This window comes from Lynx rufus, unplaced genomic scaffold (genome assembly GCF_022079265.1).
Source record: "Lynx rufus isolate CCGP_SWC_20201006 ecotype Redwood Valley unplaced genomic scaffold, mLynRuf1.p SCAF_6, whole genome shotgun sequence".
In the NCBI taxonomy this organism is placed as follows: Eukaryota; Metazoa; Chordata; class Mammalia; order Carnivora; family Felidae; genus Lynx; species Lynx rufus.
Window position 1 is genome coordinate 114,470,234 of NW_025814878.1, and position 18,670 is coordinate 114,488,903.

The 18,670-nt window shown below is 39.8% G+C and overlaps 1 protein-coding gene across 5 annotated transcripts; it reads left to right on the top strand.

Moving 5' to 3' along the window:
- The first annotated feature begins 4,397 nt into the window (after positions 1-4,397).
- Positions 4,398-10,449, top strand: LOC124528730 (HLA class II histocompatibility antigen, DO beta chain-like). 5 transcript variants are annotated; one of them, XM_047102510.1, is made up of 6 exons: positions 4,398-4,546; positions 7,708-7,977; positions 8,439-8,759; positions 9,194-9,304; positions 9,558-9,589; positions 9,764-10,449. In XM_047102510.1, the coding sequence occupies exons 1-6, from the start codon at positions 4,420-4,422 to the stop codon at positions 9,788-9,790; spliced, it is 888 nt and encodes a 295-aa protein (XP_046958466.1). In that variant the 5' UTR covers positions 4,398-4,419; the 3' UTR covers positions 9,791-10,449. The 5 variants fall into 5 exon arrangements, with proteins under 5 accessions (XP_046958466.1, XP_046958468.1, XP_046958464.1 ...); XM_047102512.1 differs by having other exon boundaries at positions 8,439-8,720; XM_047102508.1 differs by having other exon boundaries at positions 9,558-10,449.
- Positions 10,450-18,670: the final 8,221 nt, after the last annotated feature.

The window sequence follows — 18,670 nt, forward strand, 5'->3', positions numbered from 1 at the left end:
TGCTCAGTGGAGAATTTATGGCCTTAATCAATTAAAGGAAAGAATGAAACCACATGGCTTAGTGAAAAGAACAACACAATCAGTCACATGAAAGCAGGGGCAGATAATAAACATAAAAGCAGAAATGAAGAGTTAGAAAATGGGAAAACAGAATAAATTCAAAAGCTTAAAATTTTTCAATAAAATAAACCACTGACAAACCTAATCAAGAAAAAAGTAGAGAAAATAAGAAATGACAAGGAAAAAATTAATACATGGACAGGAGAAAAATCATAAGAAATTATTTTGTTCAATTTTATAAAAATAAACTTGAAAACTTAGATTAAATGAATAATTAGTTTGAAAAATATACCCAGACCAATCTCTTTAGAGGTAGAATGCACATATAGAGTAATTTCCAATGAAGAAACAGAAAAAAACTTGTCAAAGAGCTACCCCAAGAAATGCACGAGTTCCAGATATATATAGGTCAATGTAATAATATCTTTAAAGAAAAAGAAAAAAAAAGAGAATTCTAATCCTAATTAAATGCTTCAACTGCAGCAAATGTATTCATTTAGTGAAGTATAGTATCAGCATTAAACTATGACAATGCACCAAAATAAAAACTATAGATGAATTTACTTATTGATGCAAAAATCCTTAGAAATATTTACAATATTCTGTTTACAATAGAATCTAGTGCAAATTGAAAACAAAAACAAAAACACATCAAGATAGGAAGCCCAGCCACATTATTGCCTGCAGAGGAGGGGTAAACAGGCTTGGATTTAAGCCTCTTCCACCCTCTCATGCTTTTGCTGCTTGGGATAATCTCCATGTCAGGTTCTCATTCACTTAGCTTCAAGTTAAAATGTTTTTCTTTACTTCCATATGAGATAAAATACATGGGAAAGATTAAGGTAAGTGTAGGTAGGAAGAAGGGAAGAAGTTAAAACTCAGTGGCTTGAGCTCTTTCTGATTGCCACTTTTTCACTCAGCTCCACACTTGCCCCCCAGGTGGGAGCATTGCAACCATTCACCTCTAGAAGAAGTACCCAATGTCATGGGTCATATGCTCTGTGTATGGAGCCTACCAGTTTTGGGCTGGGCTCAGATTTCCAATTCATGAATATTCGAATCTACCTGAGAGATATGGAGGAGGCAGGTAAACATTCTTGTTCTTGTCCTATATTAGGTTAAGCTAGGCTAGGCTGTGATAACAACCTTCAGAGCCTTAATCAAGCAAAAGTTATCTCTTATTCATGTAGCATCTGTTGTGGTTTTGGGTGATTCTCTAAGGGCTTCTGCTCTTCATGATGACTCAGCTAATTAGACTGCTTTTATATTCTGATTCGAGATTCCACCATTTCAGCACAATGTTGTTCTAGTTGACTTGGTGAGGGAAGAAGAGTCATAAAATGGTAGTTAAATTCTTTGACCAAGAACCTTTTGTTCACTGGCCATTGGCTAGAACTGGTCACATAGTCCTGGGAAATCAGGAAGTATAGTTTTCCATGTGCCCAGGAAGTAGAGGATGTCGGTGAACACTAGTGATGTCTTCCACATCTCCCCATCTGTTTATCTGTCATGATCTCCCAGGAGAAGGAATTATTATTTTGATTGGTCAGATTCCAGGGCAGGGCATGTTTACTAAGAGTTCCAGAGCCACAGTATTTAAAGTTTACAAAGTTGCATTTCACCTCTTTTCTGAATGCTATTTCTGCCTTCGGTGAACAGAGTCCCTTTGGGACCCACACTATTACTCATATGCTTGGGAGTTCTTAATCCTTCAGGGTTTACAGCTCGATAGTGGTACAAGTGGTGTATAAGAGGGAACATTAGACCTTGCTTGGGTCTCATGCTTCAGAGACGCTTACCATAAAATCTTCTATTGGGGTATATGAGAAATTTGACCAGCTAATAATAGAGTCAGTCTTTGATTTACAATTTGCTATTACTACTTATGGGTAGAGATTTCCTGAGGGCCTCCCAGCGTACTTGGCAAGGCATAACTCAAGTATTCCTTGGTGTCCTGGTTAACGACCATCATAATCCTACTTTACACACCCATCAGAACATGTGCATTCTCTTAGGGAAGCGAAGAATAAAAAAAAATTGTATTGTATCTCTTCCCATTTAATGAAGTAGTATGCATGTATTTATTTATTGCAGATAATCAGAAATTTTCAATGAATTCCAGAAAAACTTTTTGTTTCACTGTTTGTCTCCATTCTGTTGTCCATTAGTACTGGGTATTTCAAATTCAAAAAAAATCTCTGCTCGGTAGGTCTGTTGTATCAAATATTAACTTTATCATGAACTCTTTCTAGATTAAGTTAAAATCTACTCTTTTGCGTACCCAAACATTACCAAATTAATCTCATTCTTCCTGACATTACAGTGGACTGTTTCCTTGTCACTCTGCTTAGGTTATGTATTTCTTGAGAATAAGGAACATGGCGGTGTCATCGCTGCGTGGCCCGTAGTATCAGACATGGATGGCTCTGTGCTAAATAAATTATAATGTACTTACAGACTACTTTGGTTAAAAAGCAGCCTTCTCTCCTTAGCTGTCAAATAGATTTTCTTCCAACTCCTTTTTAGCAGAAGATTTTGCCTTGTCCTAAACTGAGTCCATTGAAGCCATACAACTGGAACTTCCTCGTTCCCCTCTTTCTCACTTCTAATCTCCCTGTCTTTATTCCAGTCTCTGAACAAGTATTCCTTTTTATTACCAAGTCTGACAATCTCTTTCTTTGGATTCCATTAAGAATTTGGGGGGTAATTTCTCTTTTCTTCTCTCTCATATACAGATAACTTCCACTTAACTTAGAAACTTGTTAAGGTCTTTTTTTTTTTCCTGTTTCAAGTTAAAAAAATCTTTTAATGTTTATGTTTTTGAGAGAGAGACAGAGAGAGAGAGAGAGAGAGGGAGAGAGAGGTAGAGAACAAGCAGGGAAGGGGCAGAGAGAGAGGGAGACACAGAATTGGAAGCAGGATCCCAGCTCTGAGTTCTCAGCACAGAGCCTGACATGGGGCTCGAACTCGCAGACTGCGAGATCATTACCTGAGCTGCAGTCAGCAGTCCAACCGACTGAGCCATCCAGGTGTCCCAGTTTCAAGTTTTTATTTAAATTCTAGTTAGTTATTATACAGGGTAATATTAGTTTCAGGAGTAGAATTCAGTGGGTCATTACTTACATAGAACACCCAGTGCTTATCACAACAAGTGCCTTCCTTTTTTAAAAAAAATTTTTAATGCTTATTTATTTTGGAGAGAGAGAGACAGACAGAGCATGAGCAGAAGAGGGGCAGAGAGAGAGGGAGACACAGAATCCGAAGCAGGCTCCAGGCTCTGAACTGTCAGCAGAGAGCCTGATGTGGGGATTGAACTCATGAACTGTGAGGTCATGACCTGAGCTGAAGTCAGATGCTTAACTGACTGAGCCACCCAGACACGCCAATAAGTGCCCTCCTTAACACCCATCACCCATTTAGCTGTTAAGGTCTTTCTTATACATAACTTTCCTGTAGTGTGGCTTTTTGCTCAAGTTTGAGTCCCATCCTTTCCCTTGTTTTCATTTCCTCAGCACCCTCCGTGCTGAGGGTGCGGGACTCGAGCTCACAGTGAGATCATGACCTGAGCCAAAACCAAGTGTCAGACAACCGACTGAGCCGTCCAGGTGTCGCTCACTTCCAACACTCTTGAAGGACTGTTTATATCTGCTGCCTTCATTTCCAGTTTGCTCTTTACTCTTTTGAAATATAGCTTCTACCTTTAACACTCTATGTCCCAATGGAGGTTATTGGTGCTCCACTAATTATATAACACAATAATGTTTCTTATATTTTATCTTCTGGAACATTTTTTGCACCTTTTTATTCTTTTGAGAATCCTCTCTTCATTTTACTTTTTGTGGCCCTCTCTTGGTTTATGAGAAATCATACTCTCCAGGTGATTCTCAATCTCTTCTGTTTCTTCTCTGATAATCACTTCATTAACTCCTCTTAGGGCAAATGCTTCAGAATGCTGTCTACTTTCTGCTTTATTTGCACACTCCATTGACAACGTCAACCACACCACAGGAGGAAGAGACTCATTGGTTAGAAGATAGCAAAATGCATAATAAACAATCCGTGTAGTTCTTCTAGGATCACATATTATATACACTATTTAAAAAAGTTTTTTCCACAGCCCATTTTCCACATAGCTTAAACTACTGTCAGTGATTAAGCAGGTAACCGATTCTTGAGTGGTATAACACAACTTTATGGAAGTAGTCTACCTAGCATCTGATGATGCAAAACTCTTCTATCGTAATTGGTTATCAGTGTGAAGAGTTTCCAATCCTGAGGTAGGCAGGAAAGTATTCATACTCTTAATAAATATTTTTTGACTGAGTTTTGCGGGGGGTATGCCCCATTCTGAAGAAGTTGATGATTTTACTGTCTCACTTATTTTTTCCTTCCAGAATGCGTTCTGGGTGGGTTTCCTGGATGGTGGTTCTGCAAATGAGTGTAATCAGGCTGGATTCCTCCATGACTCAAGGCAGAGACTCTCCAGGTAAGAACAGAGCAATTTTTTTTTTTCCAGGTGTGCATGCAAGAATTGGCATGGGGGAGGAATGCCTTTCCCTGTGGGTCCAGGCTGCAGACCAGACTAGAATTGGCTTCTGGCTTCAAAGTGTTCTTTCCTTTGGAAGAAAAATAAGGCTCTCTCTTTACCGCACACAATGTGGGAAAAGGGACTTCCTGTACCAGAGCCGCAGATTCAAGGAGTAGGGTAACAGGAAGAAGGGAAACATTTTGTCTTGCTTAGGGCCCTGATTGTGTCAATGTCTGTCTCAAGAACTGTATAAACTGGAGGCAGTCTGAAAATAGTTGCCAGTTGTTTAGACAGGAGTTTGCTCTGATGATTGTGACTGTTTTTATATTTATCCAATCGAGATACACGTGGACAAAAGAAATTGGAAACAAAGTTTCTTCTTTTGGCATTTATTAACCCCAGTTTTGAGAAATAAGAGAAGTTGAATGCATTATCCTCAGACTGTCCCCAGGCTACTAAGTACATGTATTTATTGCTGTTATTTTTCTAGCTGAGGAGATAGGCTATACAAACATGAGGCAATATTGCACCCTGAAGACATATTTATCAGCAGAAAACGGGATGTGATGTGCTAAAAACAGAACCTGTTTGAATGTCAGTTTCATTAACTACAAAAGAGGAACCAACCTGGGAGGGTGCGGTGGGTGGAAGATCTTTGTTCTTCAAGAATAGAAACCTCTCTGAGCTCATAATGTCCATTAAACAACACAGATGAAGAAAAAGTCAGTGCAGATCTTAAATCTGACACAAATCTGACTAAAAAATTATTTTCTTTTTCTGATTTAAACTGTAAGAAGGAAGAGCATTGGAGGTTGGAGCTGACCTTAGCTATTAAGAGATGAGTATGGCTGGCCCAGGAAGGATTCCGCCGTCCTTACGCTCCACTCAGTAGCTCGCAGAGGAGGAGCTGAGAAATGAGAGCAAATTTACAACTGGAGATCAGTAACTACTATCCTTCAAGCCTTAACTCCTGCTGTTTCTTCAGGGAGGTCTTTTCTGGCCAACCTGTATTATTAACCCATTTGAATTTCCTTTTTTTTTTTTTATTGTTGTTCTCAAGTGCACAGAATTGCATTAATCTTACCCAAAGAGTTCACAGCACTTTGTTATCATTTGTCTGTGCAAGGACTCTCTCCTCTTCCCTTGTCTCCATTTTCACACCCTCCTTTCCTTAGGGAGCCATTCTAATGTGTCTTTAACTATGGGGTGGCCTTTAAGAATATTTAGCATTGTTTTTCACGTGTATTTAAAAATCTTAATAAATGTCATTGTGCATTAAATCACATTCTGTTTCTTTTCTGTCTTAACACTACGCTTTTGAGCTCTCCTTCAGTGTCGTTATCAAAGGAAAGCAGGTTAGGGAGGGAAGGGGTTCTATGTAAAACTATCGGATATAGAACTAGAACTCAAGTCAACTGAAACATAACCCAGGGCCATTTACCAATTTGTTGTTTAAAAATTTTTAAATCTTCAAATCTACAAAGTGTCTTAATCCATTCTGGTGACTGCAACAAAATACCACAGCCTGGGTGACTTATAAACAACAGAAATTTATTTCTCAGAGTTCTGGAGTCTGGGGAGTCTAAGATCAGGTGTCAGTGTGGCTGTGTACTTATTTGTTTGTTTATTTATTTATCTATTATTTATTTTTAATTTTTGCTTACTTATTTTGAGAGAGAGAGAGAGAGAGAGAGAGAGAGAGAGAGAGATGACCAGGAGAGGGGCAGAGTGAGAGGGAGACAGAATCCGAAACAGGCTCCAGGCTCTGAGCTGCCAGCACAGAGCCTGATGAGGGACTCGAACTCACAAACAATGAGATCATGACCTGAGCTGAAGTCAGACACTTCTCGACTGAGCCACCCAGATGCCCCAGTATGGCTGTGTTCTGATGAAGACTCTCTTCCTGGTTCATAGCTGGCACCTTATCTCTGTGTTCTCACGTGGTAGAAGGGGCTTGAGATCTCTCTGAAGCCTCCATTATAAGGGCTGATCCTATTCATGAGAGAGGGCTCCACCCTTATGACCCAAACACCTCCCAAAGGCACCTCCTACTGATAATATCACCTTTGGGGGTCAGGATATCAACATAAGAATTTGGGGGCAGGGGCACAAACACTCAGACCATAGCACACTGTGTGTTCAACAAATAAGAATGATCCTTTTTCTTACCTGTGAGGACAGATTACATAATTTTTGAATGTGAAATTACATTGAAGAATAGCAGAGTAGACAGTGTATGAAACAATACGTAGCTCAAGCTAATCACTATCGATATCAGTAAGGTGCTCTGAAAGTAGAAAATTGTAACGGACCATGGAATTAGATTTTTTGTTCCACCTTTAATGGCAGTATTTCATGTAAAAATCCCCAAAGACGCTTAACCTAATTGTATATTTTCTATCACCATGTTGTTGTAGCTACTGGTATGGTAGGTATAGTGCCAATGATACTGATAGCAATATTAATCTTCGAGCCATGGATTAGTATTATTTAACTTAACACCAACAAAGGTAATTAAATCATTACCTTATTAGAGCCAACAGAGGGGTGAAGTCTAAGTAAAAGTGCAAGGGGAAAGGTCCAAAAGGAAATTCTTGGAGAAAACCCATAGTGAGTGAAAAATGGAAGGGGTTAATTTCACATCAAACATGTACCGAGTCTGAATTTCTTTGCCCACCTCCATCACTCCTTCACTCTGCTCCAGAGGGAATGTATCGAATGAACCTGCCATGGGCAAGAGTGCTGTTGAATTACTCCACATGGGGATGGATCTTTCTGACTTGATAACAAAGGGGGTTAAAGTCTTGGGCTTCCGAAAGCTTGGCTTGGAGAAACCAAGCACAGTGTCAGCAAAACACAAATGGTCAATAAATGTTTGTGGAATGAATGTTTATGTCTCTTGGGACTCTCTTTTCGGCTTGCCTTTTTGGGATTACACATCTTCCGTTTGGCTGGCCCTGTAGGATGGATCTCAGACTGCTTTCCACCATGGATGTCTCTTTACTGAGGTCAAAAGCCTCTTCTCAAATCCGTGTGTTCTGGCATAATTTACCACGTATGGGTTCCTAAAAGTGAGGGTTGGTTTGTTGTCTATTTTTTTTTTTTTTTTGGATTTCCAGAAGATTTTGTGATTCAGGCAAAGGCTGACTGTTACTTCACCAATGGGACAGAGAAGGTGCAGTTTGTGGTGAGATTCATTTTTAACTTGGAAGAGTATGCACGTTTCGACAGCGATGTGGGAATGTTTGTGGCATTGACAGAGCTGGGGAAGCCTGATGCTGAGCTGTGGAACAATCGGCCGGATATATTGGAGAGGAGTAAAGCTTCTGTGGATGCACTCTGCAGACATAACTACAAGCTGGGTGCACCCTTCACTGTGGGGAGAAAAGGTGAGGTGGAAGGTGAGGTCTTGTGAGGTTCAGGAATCTCCTACATGTGAACGTGACCGTGGGCCTTACTTCCTCATGATGGCAGTTTCTTGCTTCAGGATAAATGGCTTGTAAGCAGGGGAGTCTGTATATGTTCTGTCCCTAGTTGTGATTCATTAATTATCCTCACAGGTCAGGTTACTGTGGTCTTGGTCCCAGACCCCCCAAATTCTCAAAGACTTTAAGGACTAGTGGGCTTTCAAATAAAGGGGGTAATTGTGGGAGTATCTGATAAGGCCTAACTCATCCTTGGGGCATTGACATACCCAGTTTCTGAATCTTGGGGGCAGAGATTTCCCCACATTTCCAGTTTCCACCTGGGTGATGTGAGAAGATTAGGGGAAGAGATTGTCTTTCAAGGAACCCTTGTCCTGGCTTAGTGGTTTTCCTTCACAATGTCTCATGTTTTTCTCTCTTCCCAGTGCAACCAGAGGTGGCGGTGTATCCAGAGAGGACCCCAACCCTGCAACACCACAATCTGCTGCTTTGCTCTGTGACAGGTTTCTATCCAGGGGACATCAAGATCACGTGGTTCCGGAATGGGCAGCAGGAGAGAGTAGGGGTCATGTCCACTGGCCTTATCAGGAATGGAGACTGGACCTTTCAGACAATGGTGATGCTGGAAATGACTCCTGTACCTGGAGATGTCTACACCTGCCTTGTTAATCATCCCAGCCTGCTGAGCCCTATTTCTGTGGAGTGGAGTGAGAATCAGCTTCTTGTACTCTCTGGGCCTGACTCAGGTTGATGCTGACTCAGCACACGGCCTGCGTTATCTCTGCATTCATCTTGGTCCCGATAGTCATTCTTCTTTCCCCTGATCTGAGGGGTCATGGAATTCAGGTCCTTGGGTTAGGGTGGGAGAAGACACGACAGATATCTATCCTTGTATCTGCCAAGAAATAAGGAGGTCTAATCACCTCATCACTTATTTCCAACTTTGGGAATGAGTATACTCTGATAATTTGTCTTAGTATTTTAGGGGGCATTCTTACGGGCTGCAAGATTCAGTAACAGAAACTCCATGGGTGCAAACCTTGGCTTCAAAGAACCATATCTAAATGTATTTCTTCTCTAGATAGCATTTGATCTGGTGTCCAGAATGGACTCTGAGATTTCAGGAAGGCACGGCAAACATTGGGAGCTTTTTACTAATTTTCAGACCTGTTTCCCATAGGAGCTCAGTCTGCATATTCTTGGAGAAAGATGCTAAGTGGAATTGCAGCCTTCCTGCTTGGGCTGATCTTCCTTCTAGTGGGGACTGTCATCTGCCTCAGGGCTCAGAAAGGTAATGAGCCTCTCAGGATTCCCCTGTCACCTGCCCCGTGGCTTCTCCCACTTCCCCTAACTTCAAAGATGTGAGGCAGGGAAAGCTGATTGTACTTCTCAGAGGTCACCATGATAGTCTTTTCTGAATCCAGAAACATTTCAGGGGGTCATCAGAGCTGGAGTATTGATATTTCAGTTCGTCCCTATCTGTCAGGATAATCACAACATTTGGTCCTAACTAGAGGCATTCTATTTCTTTCCTCTCATTCCAGGGTATGTGGAGACGCAGTTGTCTGGTGATGAGGTAATGTCTTCTTCCTTGTCTTTGGGTGGCCAATTGTTGTCCCTGTGCTTTGGCCAGAGGGAGAGGTCTTGGGGATAGGGTGTGAGGGTGGCTTTGGCTGGGTGGCGCTGGGTGCTGAGTCTCTGGAATGGGAGGGTGGAGTCCCTCCTGAGACTTTGATCACTATTCCTGCAGGTCTCAAGAGCAGTTCCCTCACCATAGCCACACTAAGGTCCCAATCAGAGCTTCTTGCCCTGGAGGCTGAAATAGTACCGAATGACTTGAGTTCAAATGACTAAGTAAAGGACTCTCATGAGGTCCATGTTCTGGAGCTACTTCCATGAGTCCTTGGAGGAGTCCTGACTTGATTCTAGAGTTCTGTTTTCTGAGATCATCTCTCACTCGTCTGCCCTTCTTCCTCCTCCTTGCCTGTGCCATTAGTCCCCATTTCCAAGGATAGTGTGCAGAAATTCCCACCAAAGCTGACTCCCACCAGCCCCAACCTGCATACCTCCTATGGTCCAGGCCTAACCTTGTGAGTTATCCTCATGTCTTCCTGTTTCCAACTGCACTCTCCACTGTCTCCAGAAGACAAATGCTCAGAGGCACTGTTTCCTTTTCACCGTTTTTTATGACCTTTTTTATTGTAAAATAAAACTGAGGAACAGATAACCATACAAAATGTAGAATTTAATTAATTATTTAAGGTCAAGAAATAGAACTTTACCAGTCAGGGCAGGAGTCTCCCTGTGCCATAGGCCAATCAATCCCCTCTCCCTCCTCTCAAAAGTAATTATATTCTGGGAGGCCTGAGTGGCTCAGTCAGTTAAGTGTCAGGCTCTTGATTTCGGCTTGGGTCATGATCTCACGGTTCATGAGATTGAGCCCTGCATTGGGCTCTGTGCTGACAGTGCAGAGCTTGCTTGGGATTCTCTCTCCCTCTCTGTGTTCTTCCCCTGCTTGTGCTCTCTCTCTTTCTCTCTCAAAATAAATAAACTTTAGAAAAAAGTAATTACATTCTTTTTTTTTTTTTTTAAATTTTTTTTTTTCAACGTTTATTTATTTTTGCGACAGAGAGAGACAGAGCATGAACGGGGGAGGGGCAGAGAGAGAGGGAGACACAGAATCGGAAACAGGCTCCAGGCTCTGAGCCATCAGCCCAGAGCCCGACGCGGGGCTCGAACTCACGGAGCGCGAGATCGTGACCTGGCTGAAGTCGGACGCTTAACCGACTGCGCCACCCAGGCGCCCCAAAAGTAATTACATTCTGTTAATCACTTTTTAAATTTTTTTTAATGTTTATTTATTTTTGAGAGAGAGGGAGAAACAGAGTGTAAGCAGGGAAAGGGCAGAGAGGGAGGGAGACACAGAATCTGAAGCAGGCTTCAGGCTCTATGCTGTCAGCACAGAGCCTGATGCAGGGCTCAAACCCAGGAATCAGGAACCATGAGATCATGACCTGAGCTGAAGTCAGACACTTAACCGACTGAGCCACCTAGGTGCTCCTTAAATATTTTTAAAAAATGTTTATTTTTGAGAGAGAGAGCACAAGCAAGGGAGGGGCAGAGAGAGAGAGAGAGTGAGAGAGCGAGATTGAGAGGTAGACACAGAATCTGAAGCAGGCTCCAGGCTCTGAGCTGTCAGTTCAGAGTCTGATACGGGGTTCGAACCCATGAACTGGGAGATCATGACCTGAGATGAAGTCAGACACTTAACCGACTGAGCCACCCAGGTGCCCCAGCTTAGTTGTCTTTTATGTCTCATACTTTACTATTTCTCCTCCATCCCCTTTGCCCCCCTTATGACTAATACGTTGAAAAGCCTGAGACATTTAACCTACAGAGTTTTCCATAGTTTGGATTTTACCAATTGCATGCATCTGGTGCAGTTTAGCATGTCCTTCTGTCCTCTGCATTTCTTGCAAGTTGGCAAATGGATGCAGAGGTTGGTTGGATAGACAGGTTTAATTTCTTTGATGAGTCTGTAGGTGGAGGTGTGTTTTTTACCATGAGGCCCAAACTGTCCAATTGTGTCTCTTTTTTACGGTGCATTCACCTTTGGTGTTCATTGCCTAGGCCCTTGAATTCACTTGAATTCTACCAGTCCTTCTTTGTTTATATGCTTTATTGCTTCTGTAAAGAGACATTTCTCTTCATTTACTGGTGGGTTGCCCAGTGATACAGTGGAAAGAAAGGATCGGTGTTTTAGTTCTTTTACTTTTTTAATTTTCAAGTTACTGAATTTGTTTCCTACTATTACCCAAAGGTGGGCAATTAGGATCTACTTTTTATTTTATTTCTTGTATCATTATAAACTCAAGGATTTAAATGTATTTGGTGGATTTTAACTCCTGGTGGTTTTTAGCCACGAGTTCAATCATATCATCCTAGGTGCATGGAAACTTCTTCAAGTGGCTCCTGAGTCCTTTTGACACAAGTCTTTTGATCATTTCTTTGTTATCTGCATGCCAAAATGTTCCAGGTTTATTCTGTATGTTTCCCGCTCAGACCTGAAATCAGCCATTGTTTTAGAAAGCCCTGGATTATTTTAGTGGGAAATGTCACTAAGACCGTAAGCGGGAGTTAGGAGTTCATCACTATATCAGGTCTTTTTGGTGGAAGTACAAATGTTTATATGTAACGTTCATATTTATAGAAGCACAAAGTTTATGTATATACAAATAAAAAATTAATCTCTTCTATATTACAGTTGTGTTTCCTTTCTTCCACATCAAGAGTTCTGGTTTTCAAACACACAGGGAGACCTACAATTAGAATATCCACTTTTACTCATTTGCTTTTCCTGAATGAACACACACAGCAGTCTGAGGATGATGATACTTGTGCTACGACCACCAAAATGATTACTGAAAACAGTTAATATTCCTTTTGCCTCTGTTCTCCTCTTTCCTTTTTATAGTTGTCCTATATCTATGTTATGGATCATATACCATTTCAGAAGATACTTGCTCCCTTTTTAGTCTTAGTGCTGTGAGTAATAACATGTTTAATGATGACTACTATTCCTTATGTCAGTGTCCTTTAAGTGCAGTGGTGCTCCAGTTGTGGTCTATGGACTCCTGGAGGTCCCTGAGACCCTTTTGGGAAGTCCGAAAGATCAAAACTATTTTTATAATAATAAGATCTTATTTACCATTTTCACTGTATTTGTACTGATAATGCAAAGTTTACAGTGGGTAACATGTTTGGTGCTTTAGTACAAATCAGGGCAGTGACACCAAATTCTATAAGCAGTCATTGCATTCTTGACTGCCATGCACTTGCAGTGAAAAACCCTCAAAAGTGCCAGTTTCACTTAAAGATAGCCTTGATGAAACAATAATAATCATTAGTTTTTACTAACTCTTGAATCTCAAGTAGGCATCTTTTTAATATATAGTGTGACAAACTAGCATTTCTGCTGCAAAGTGATGGAAAGGCATTTATTTTGTGGAAAAGCACTGTGTAATTGCTTGAGTTGTGGGTGAAACGAGCCACCTCTTCTTTTTCTAATGGATTGTCATTTTTCTTGAAAGAATGACTGACAGACGCAGTATGGTTATTTGGCCCTGGATATTTGGTAGGCATTTTCTCAAAAATAAACAAAAGAAGAATGCCACTTCAAAGAAAATGATATTGACAATGAAAATTAGATTTTCCAGAGAAAATCAAAATTTTGGAAAACTTGTGTTTGCCACAGGTTCCCCATAACAAAGGTTTTTGGATGAGATTGATGGTGATATTACCAAATACGATTTTTTCATATTGTTTAGTGACCCGTGTCAACATTTTGGAGATCCGTATAATCCTGTGGACCCCCTTCCAAATGATCAATACATGATACTGCAAAATTATCACGGATAGAAGGCCCACTCAAAGCACAAGGTAGACCAATGAATTTTAACATAGCATAACATGAAAAGACCACTGATAAGATTTCAGATTCCACATTGTAACTAATTTGTAAAGATTTATCATTTGTTGATTGTAGTATCTTATCAAAGAAGAATATACACAATAGCTGAAAGGCTATTAAAATTCTTCCCTTCTTTCCTATTACATATCTGAGTGCAACCACATTTTCTTCATGCATTTTAACTAAAACAACATATTACAGGCTAAATGTAGAAGAATACACGACCAAGTGAATCACTACTAAGTGAGATATTAAAAAGATTCTTTTAATGTAAAATAATTCATTTTCTCTCACCATATTTTTGTGCTAGAAGATATGGCTACTTTTCATAAATATGTTATTTATATTAATATATAATGGGTTTATCACTGTTCTTTATACAAATATTAAAAGTTTTTCAGTTTTAATTTCTAATGTGATGAATATTACTTCACATAACCCATATAAACTAAAGCTCTTTGGAGTTCTTAATAATTCTTAAGAATGTAAAGGGATCATGATACCAAAAGTTGTGAACTACTGATGTAATCATTGTGGTTGTTTGAAGCTCTTTCTTTAGTTACTTGCTATGAAGAGCTCAAGGAAGTCCTTATATTTAACAGACTTCCAGTCAGTTTTGCTGGATATAAAAAACCTTCGTTCCTATTTTCTGCTCTTGAATACCTTAATAATGCTACTGCATTTTCACGTAACATTGCTATCAAAAAGTCTGATAATAACCTAATTATCAAGTCAGTTATTGTTTTTGCTGAGATGCCTAAGTAGCATTTTCTTTTTCTTTAATGTCCAGCAATGTTATTAGAATATATCTTGGTTTTGGTCATCTTGGTGAGTTTCTCAAATAAGCCATATAGTCTTTCAATATATGGCTCAATCTTTTTTTTTTTTTAATTTTAGGAATGTTTTATTGAGTTATGTTTTTTAGTATTTTCTTTTGTTTCCTTTTTAAGGAACTCCTACCATTTATATAATAGATTTTTTTTGGTGTATCTTCAATATTTGTAATTTTCTTTTGAATTCTTTCTCATTCCTTTAAAAAATGTTCCTTTTTATCTTCTTTCTTTCTCTTGAGGCTTTCATCATTGTGTCTATTTTGTTCTTTTGTTCTTTCTAGTTTAGCCTTCATTTCTGAAGTGGATTTTAATTTCATATTATCTCCTGAGTACTGTAACCATATTTCTAAAATTTTAAAAAATTATTTTATTTGATAAATTTGACATTATATTTTGAAAATTTAAGGTATACAGTATGTTATTTTGATACACTTATATGATACACTTATGATTGCCATTGAAGGAATATTTAGCACATCTTATAATAGTTCTATATTGAGATTTTCTAAGTCTGATTTATGTTGTTGTTTCATATTTTTTTAACACTTTCTTAATGACATTTAGCTTGTTTTGAAATAGAGTACAGCTTAGAATTTTTGGTAGCATGACTTTTCTGGTGTGTTTTCACTGTCTGTAAGGATTTTATTCTCTTCATATTTATACTAACTTTGTAGAAGACACACCTTCTGTCCTCTTCTGTGGCTCTTTTTATATGGAATTAATCTCCTTGAGTTTTATTTTTATTTAGTTATTCATTTTTAATTTTTTTTAACATTTATTTATGTTTGAGAGAGAGACAGAGTGTGAGCTGGGGAGGGGCAGAGAGAGAGAGAGAATCTGAAGCAAGCTCCAGGTTCTGAGCTGTCAGCACAGAGCCTGACGTGGAGCTCGAACCCACAAATTGCGAGATCATGACCTGAGCCAAAGTCGGACGCTTAACCAACTGACCACCCAGGTGCCCCATCTCCTTGCGTTTTAGAAGGAGGCATACTTCAGAATGTTTATCCACTCCCCAGAGCTCTCTCTTCTGTTGTTTTTGCATAATGCTAAAAAATATGGCAGCTTGCTTGGCAGAGTTCCAGACTCTGTTTTCGTCCCTCACTTTGAGCTTCTTTTTCTTCATTTCCTTATTTCTGTCTGGCTCAATTTTGATTCCACCACTCGCAGTGTTTTCCTCAGTGTAAGGCTCTGCCTTGGAAAAGTTCCTGGATGGTCAGTTTAGATAATTCTTAGGGGTGAGACTGCTCCACCCCTTTCTAACCTTACTTTGTGTTCAACTGCTGCTGTGGGATTGGGAAAGTCCTGCCTAGTTTCATCTGCTGCTCTTGTACTGGTCTGCTGTGTTTTTCAATGAGTATCTGTCGACTGTTTGGGATTTATCATATTCTCAGACATGTCAAGTGCCTGGGTGCTTCTCCCAATATTCTCTACCACAGACACTTATTCCAGGGATATCTCGTGACTATTAGTGGATTGTCACCCACCAACTTGTATTTTGAGGTACATGGATGAACCTTATCACCTAGTTTTGTTGAAAATGTTAATGCGTTCTTTAAAATTAAACTCCATTTTGTTATAATTGTATAAGATGTACTTACAAGAAATAAGAGATCTCATGTATCCTTTATCCAATTTCCCCTAAAGGTAACTTCTTGTAAATTATAGTAAATTGTCACAGTCTGAGTAGTGACATTGATTAATGCAGATACAGTCTATTTCCATCATCACACTGTCCCTCATCTTGCCTTTTAACAGCCACACCTGCTTCCCCTTCCACTCCTGGACCCGTCAATCCATTTTTATTTCTATAATTTTGTCATTCCAAAAATGTTATATAAATAGAATCATATCCTATATAACCTTTTGGGATTGAATTTTTTTTCCCTCAGCATAATTCCCCATAGATTCATCCAGGTTGTTGTGTGTATCTTTAGTTCGTTTGTTTTTATTGCTGGGTAGTATTGCTTGCTATGCATGTACCACAGTTTGTTTCCAGTTTTTGACTATTGTGAATAAAGCTGCTATAAACATTCACGTACAGGTTTTTGTGTGAACACAGATCTTTACTTCTCTGGGATACATGCTCAGGAGTGTAACTGCTGGGTTGCACAGTTTTAAACTAACTGTCAAACTGTCCTCCAAAGTGGATTTCCCACATTAGTTTCACCAGCAATGGATGAATGACCCCATTTTTATGCAACCTTGTTTTCGGTATTGATATTATCCCTATTTTTTATTTTTATTTATTAAAATTTTTTTAATGTTTATTTTTGAGAAAGAGAGAGAGAGACAGAGGTGAGTGGGAGAGGGGCAGAGAGAGAGGGAGACACAGAACCTGAAACAGACTCTAGGCTCTGAGCTGTCAGCACAGAGCCCAATGTGGGGCTCAAACTCAGGAACCATGAGAGTCTTGTATATTTCATCCTCTTGTACATTTCACCTTATTTGACTTTGTGCAGAAAGGGAGAAGGCAGGTTCTATTTCCCTTGCGGAGACTCTCTGAACCCTTCTGAAGTTACACAATTGCAATGATTAGCAGAAAATGTTAACATTTTAACCTAATATAGTTAGTTAAATTTGTGGTGAACAAATTCCCATATAGGATATATATTCTGGTATATTTAAATATTAACTGCATACAACACTATTAATCTTACAGTATGGTATTTATTTATTTTTTGAAGAGGATTAAAAATGAAAAGTAATAGAGTTTTCACATTGTAAAGTAGAAATGAATTTTTCCCTTCTTTTCATTTCCTTCAGTATTTTAGTATTTTAGACTCATTTAACCTTTTTAAAGCCTTAAACATTTTTTTAATGTTTATTTATTTATTATTTTGAGAGATAGAGAGAGAGAGAGAGACAGACAGACAGACAGACAGAGTGTGAGGCAGGGTGGGGCAGAGAAAGAGAGAGAGGGAGACACAGAATCTGAAGCAGGCTCCAGGCTCTGAGCTGTCAGCATAGAGCCTGATGCAGGGCTAGAACCCATGGACCACAAGATCATGACCTGAGCCGAGTGGGCCACTTAGGTGCCCACCCAGGTGCCTGTAGACTCATTTAACCTTTTAAAGAAAGTTATAAATAGACATGGTTTAAAATGTCATGTATTTGTATAAGGCTTGTAATGAACAACAGCAGACCTCACTGCCTCCCCATTTTCCCTTTCCAGACACAGACTTTGTTAGGTAGTACCATTTTACAAGTGAGAAAATAGAGGCTTAAAGAGGTTCATGAACACCCAAGTTCATATGGGTCGGAAGTGATGTAGCTATGGTAACTCAAATCTGTTTGACCCCAGAACTTGATATCTGAGCTATATTGCTTCTCAATTACAAGATCACTTTCCTGATGGGGGAGCATAAGGCAAGCTGAGTGCAAAGTATGGGCTAACAGCACCCCCTCCCTCCAGGTGGGATATGTGTGATATTCCTAGGACACTCCTGGATGCCCAAGAACAAAGGCAAATGAAAAATTAAATTCCCTTACTGCCTACAGCCCATTGACAAGTTCTTGAAACAGGCAGAGTGACCTTTCTCTAGGAGCACAGCTGCCTTGATGATGGCATTTCAATAGGGGCAAAAGGGAATCTTGGCTTAACATTATCCTGACCGCCCCCCCCACCCCCCACCAGGATCCTGTGTCTCCTTAAACACATAAAAATTCCTTTGCAAACCTCCTTTATCTTTAACCCCCAAGTATATGTTGGCAATTATACTCCAAGCATATGGCCCCTGATATACATCTGAAGGGGCTGATGACTGAGGTTTTACTAAACAGTAATAAATGATGTTTTTCTAATAACAGCCCCTTAAGGTTCTGGAAAGCTTGTTTCCAAAATTCCTTAGAGACTTATGCTGTCCCTAACCCCCTCCCAACTTGAAAGTATATAATTAGTCACTCTTCACAACCCCAGTGCAGCTCTTTCTGCCCACATGTCCTATCCCCATGCTTTAATAAAGTCACCTTTTTGTAGCAAAGACATCTTCAAGAATTCTTTCTTGGCCGTTGGCTCTGAACCCTATCATTACCCCAATCCCCATCATTCTTATTTCTGCTGTAACAATCACAAATTTAGTGACTTAAAACAACACAAATGGATTATCTGGCAGTCCTGGAGGATATAAGCATGAAATAGGTCATATGGGAATAATCAAGGCGTCAACAGGTCTGTGTTCCTTTTGGAGGCTCTAGAGGAGAATCTTTCTTGCCTTTTCCAGCATCTAGAGGCCACTTTGATTTCTTCCCTAGGTGCCCCCTGCAGCAACACTTCACCCAGACTTCTGGTCTGTCCTCACATCTCCTTTGACTTGACCCACCTCCCTCCTCTGACAGGTACCTCTGCTTCATTATA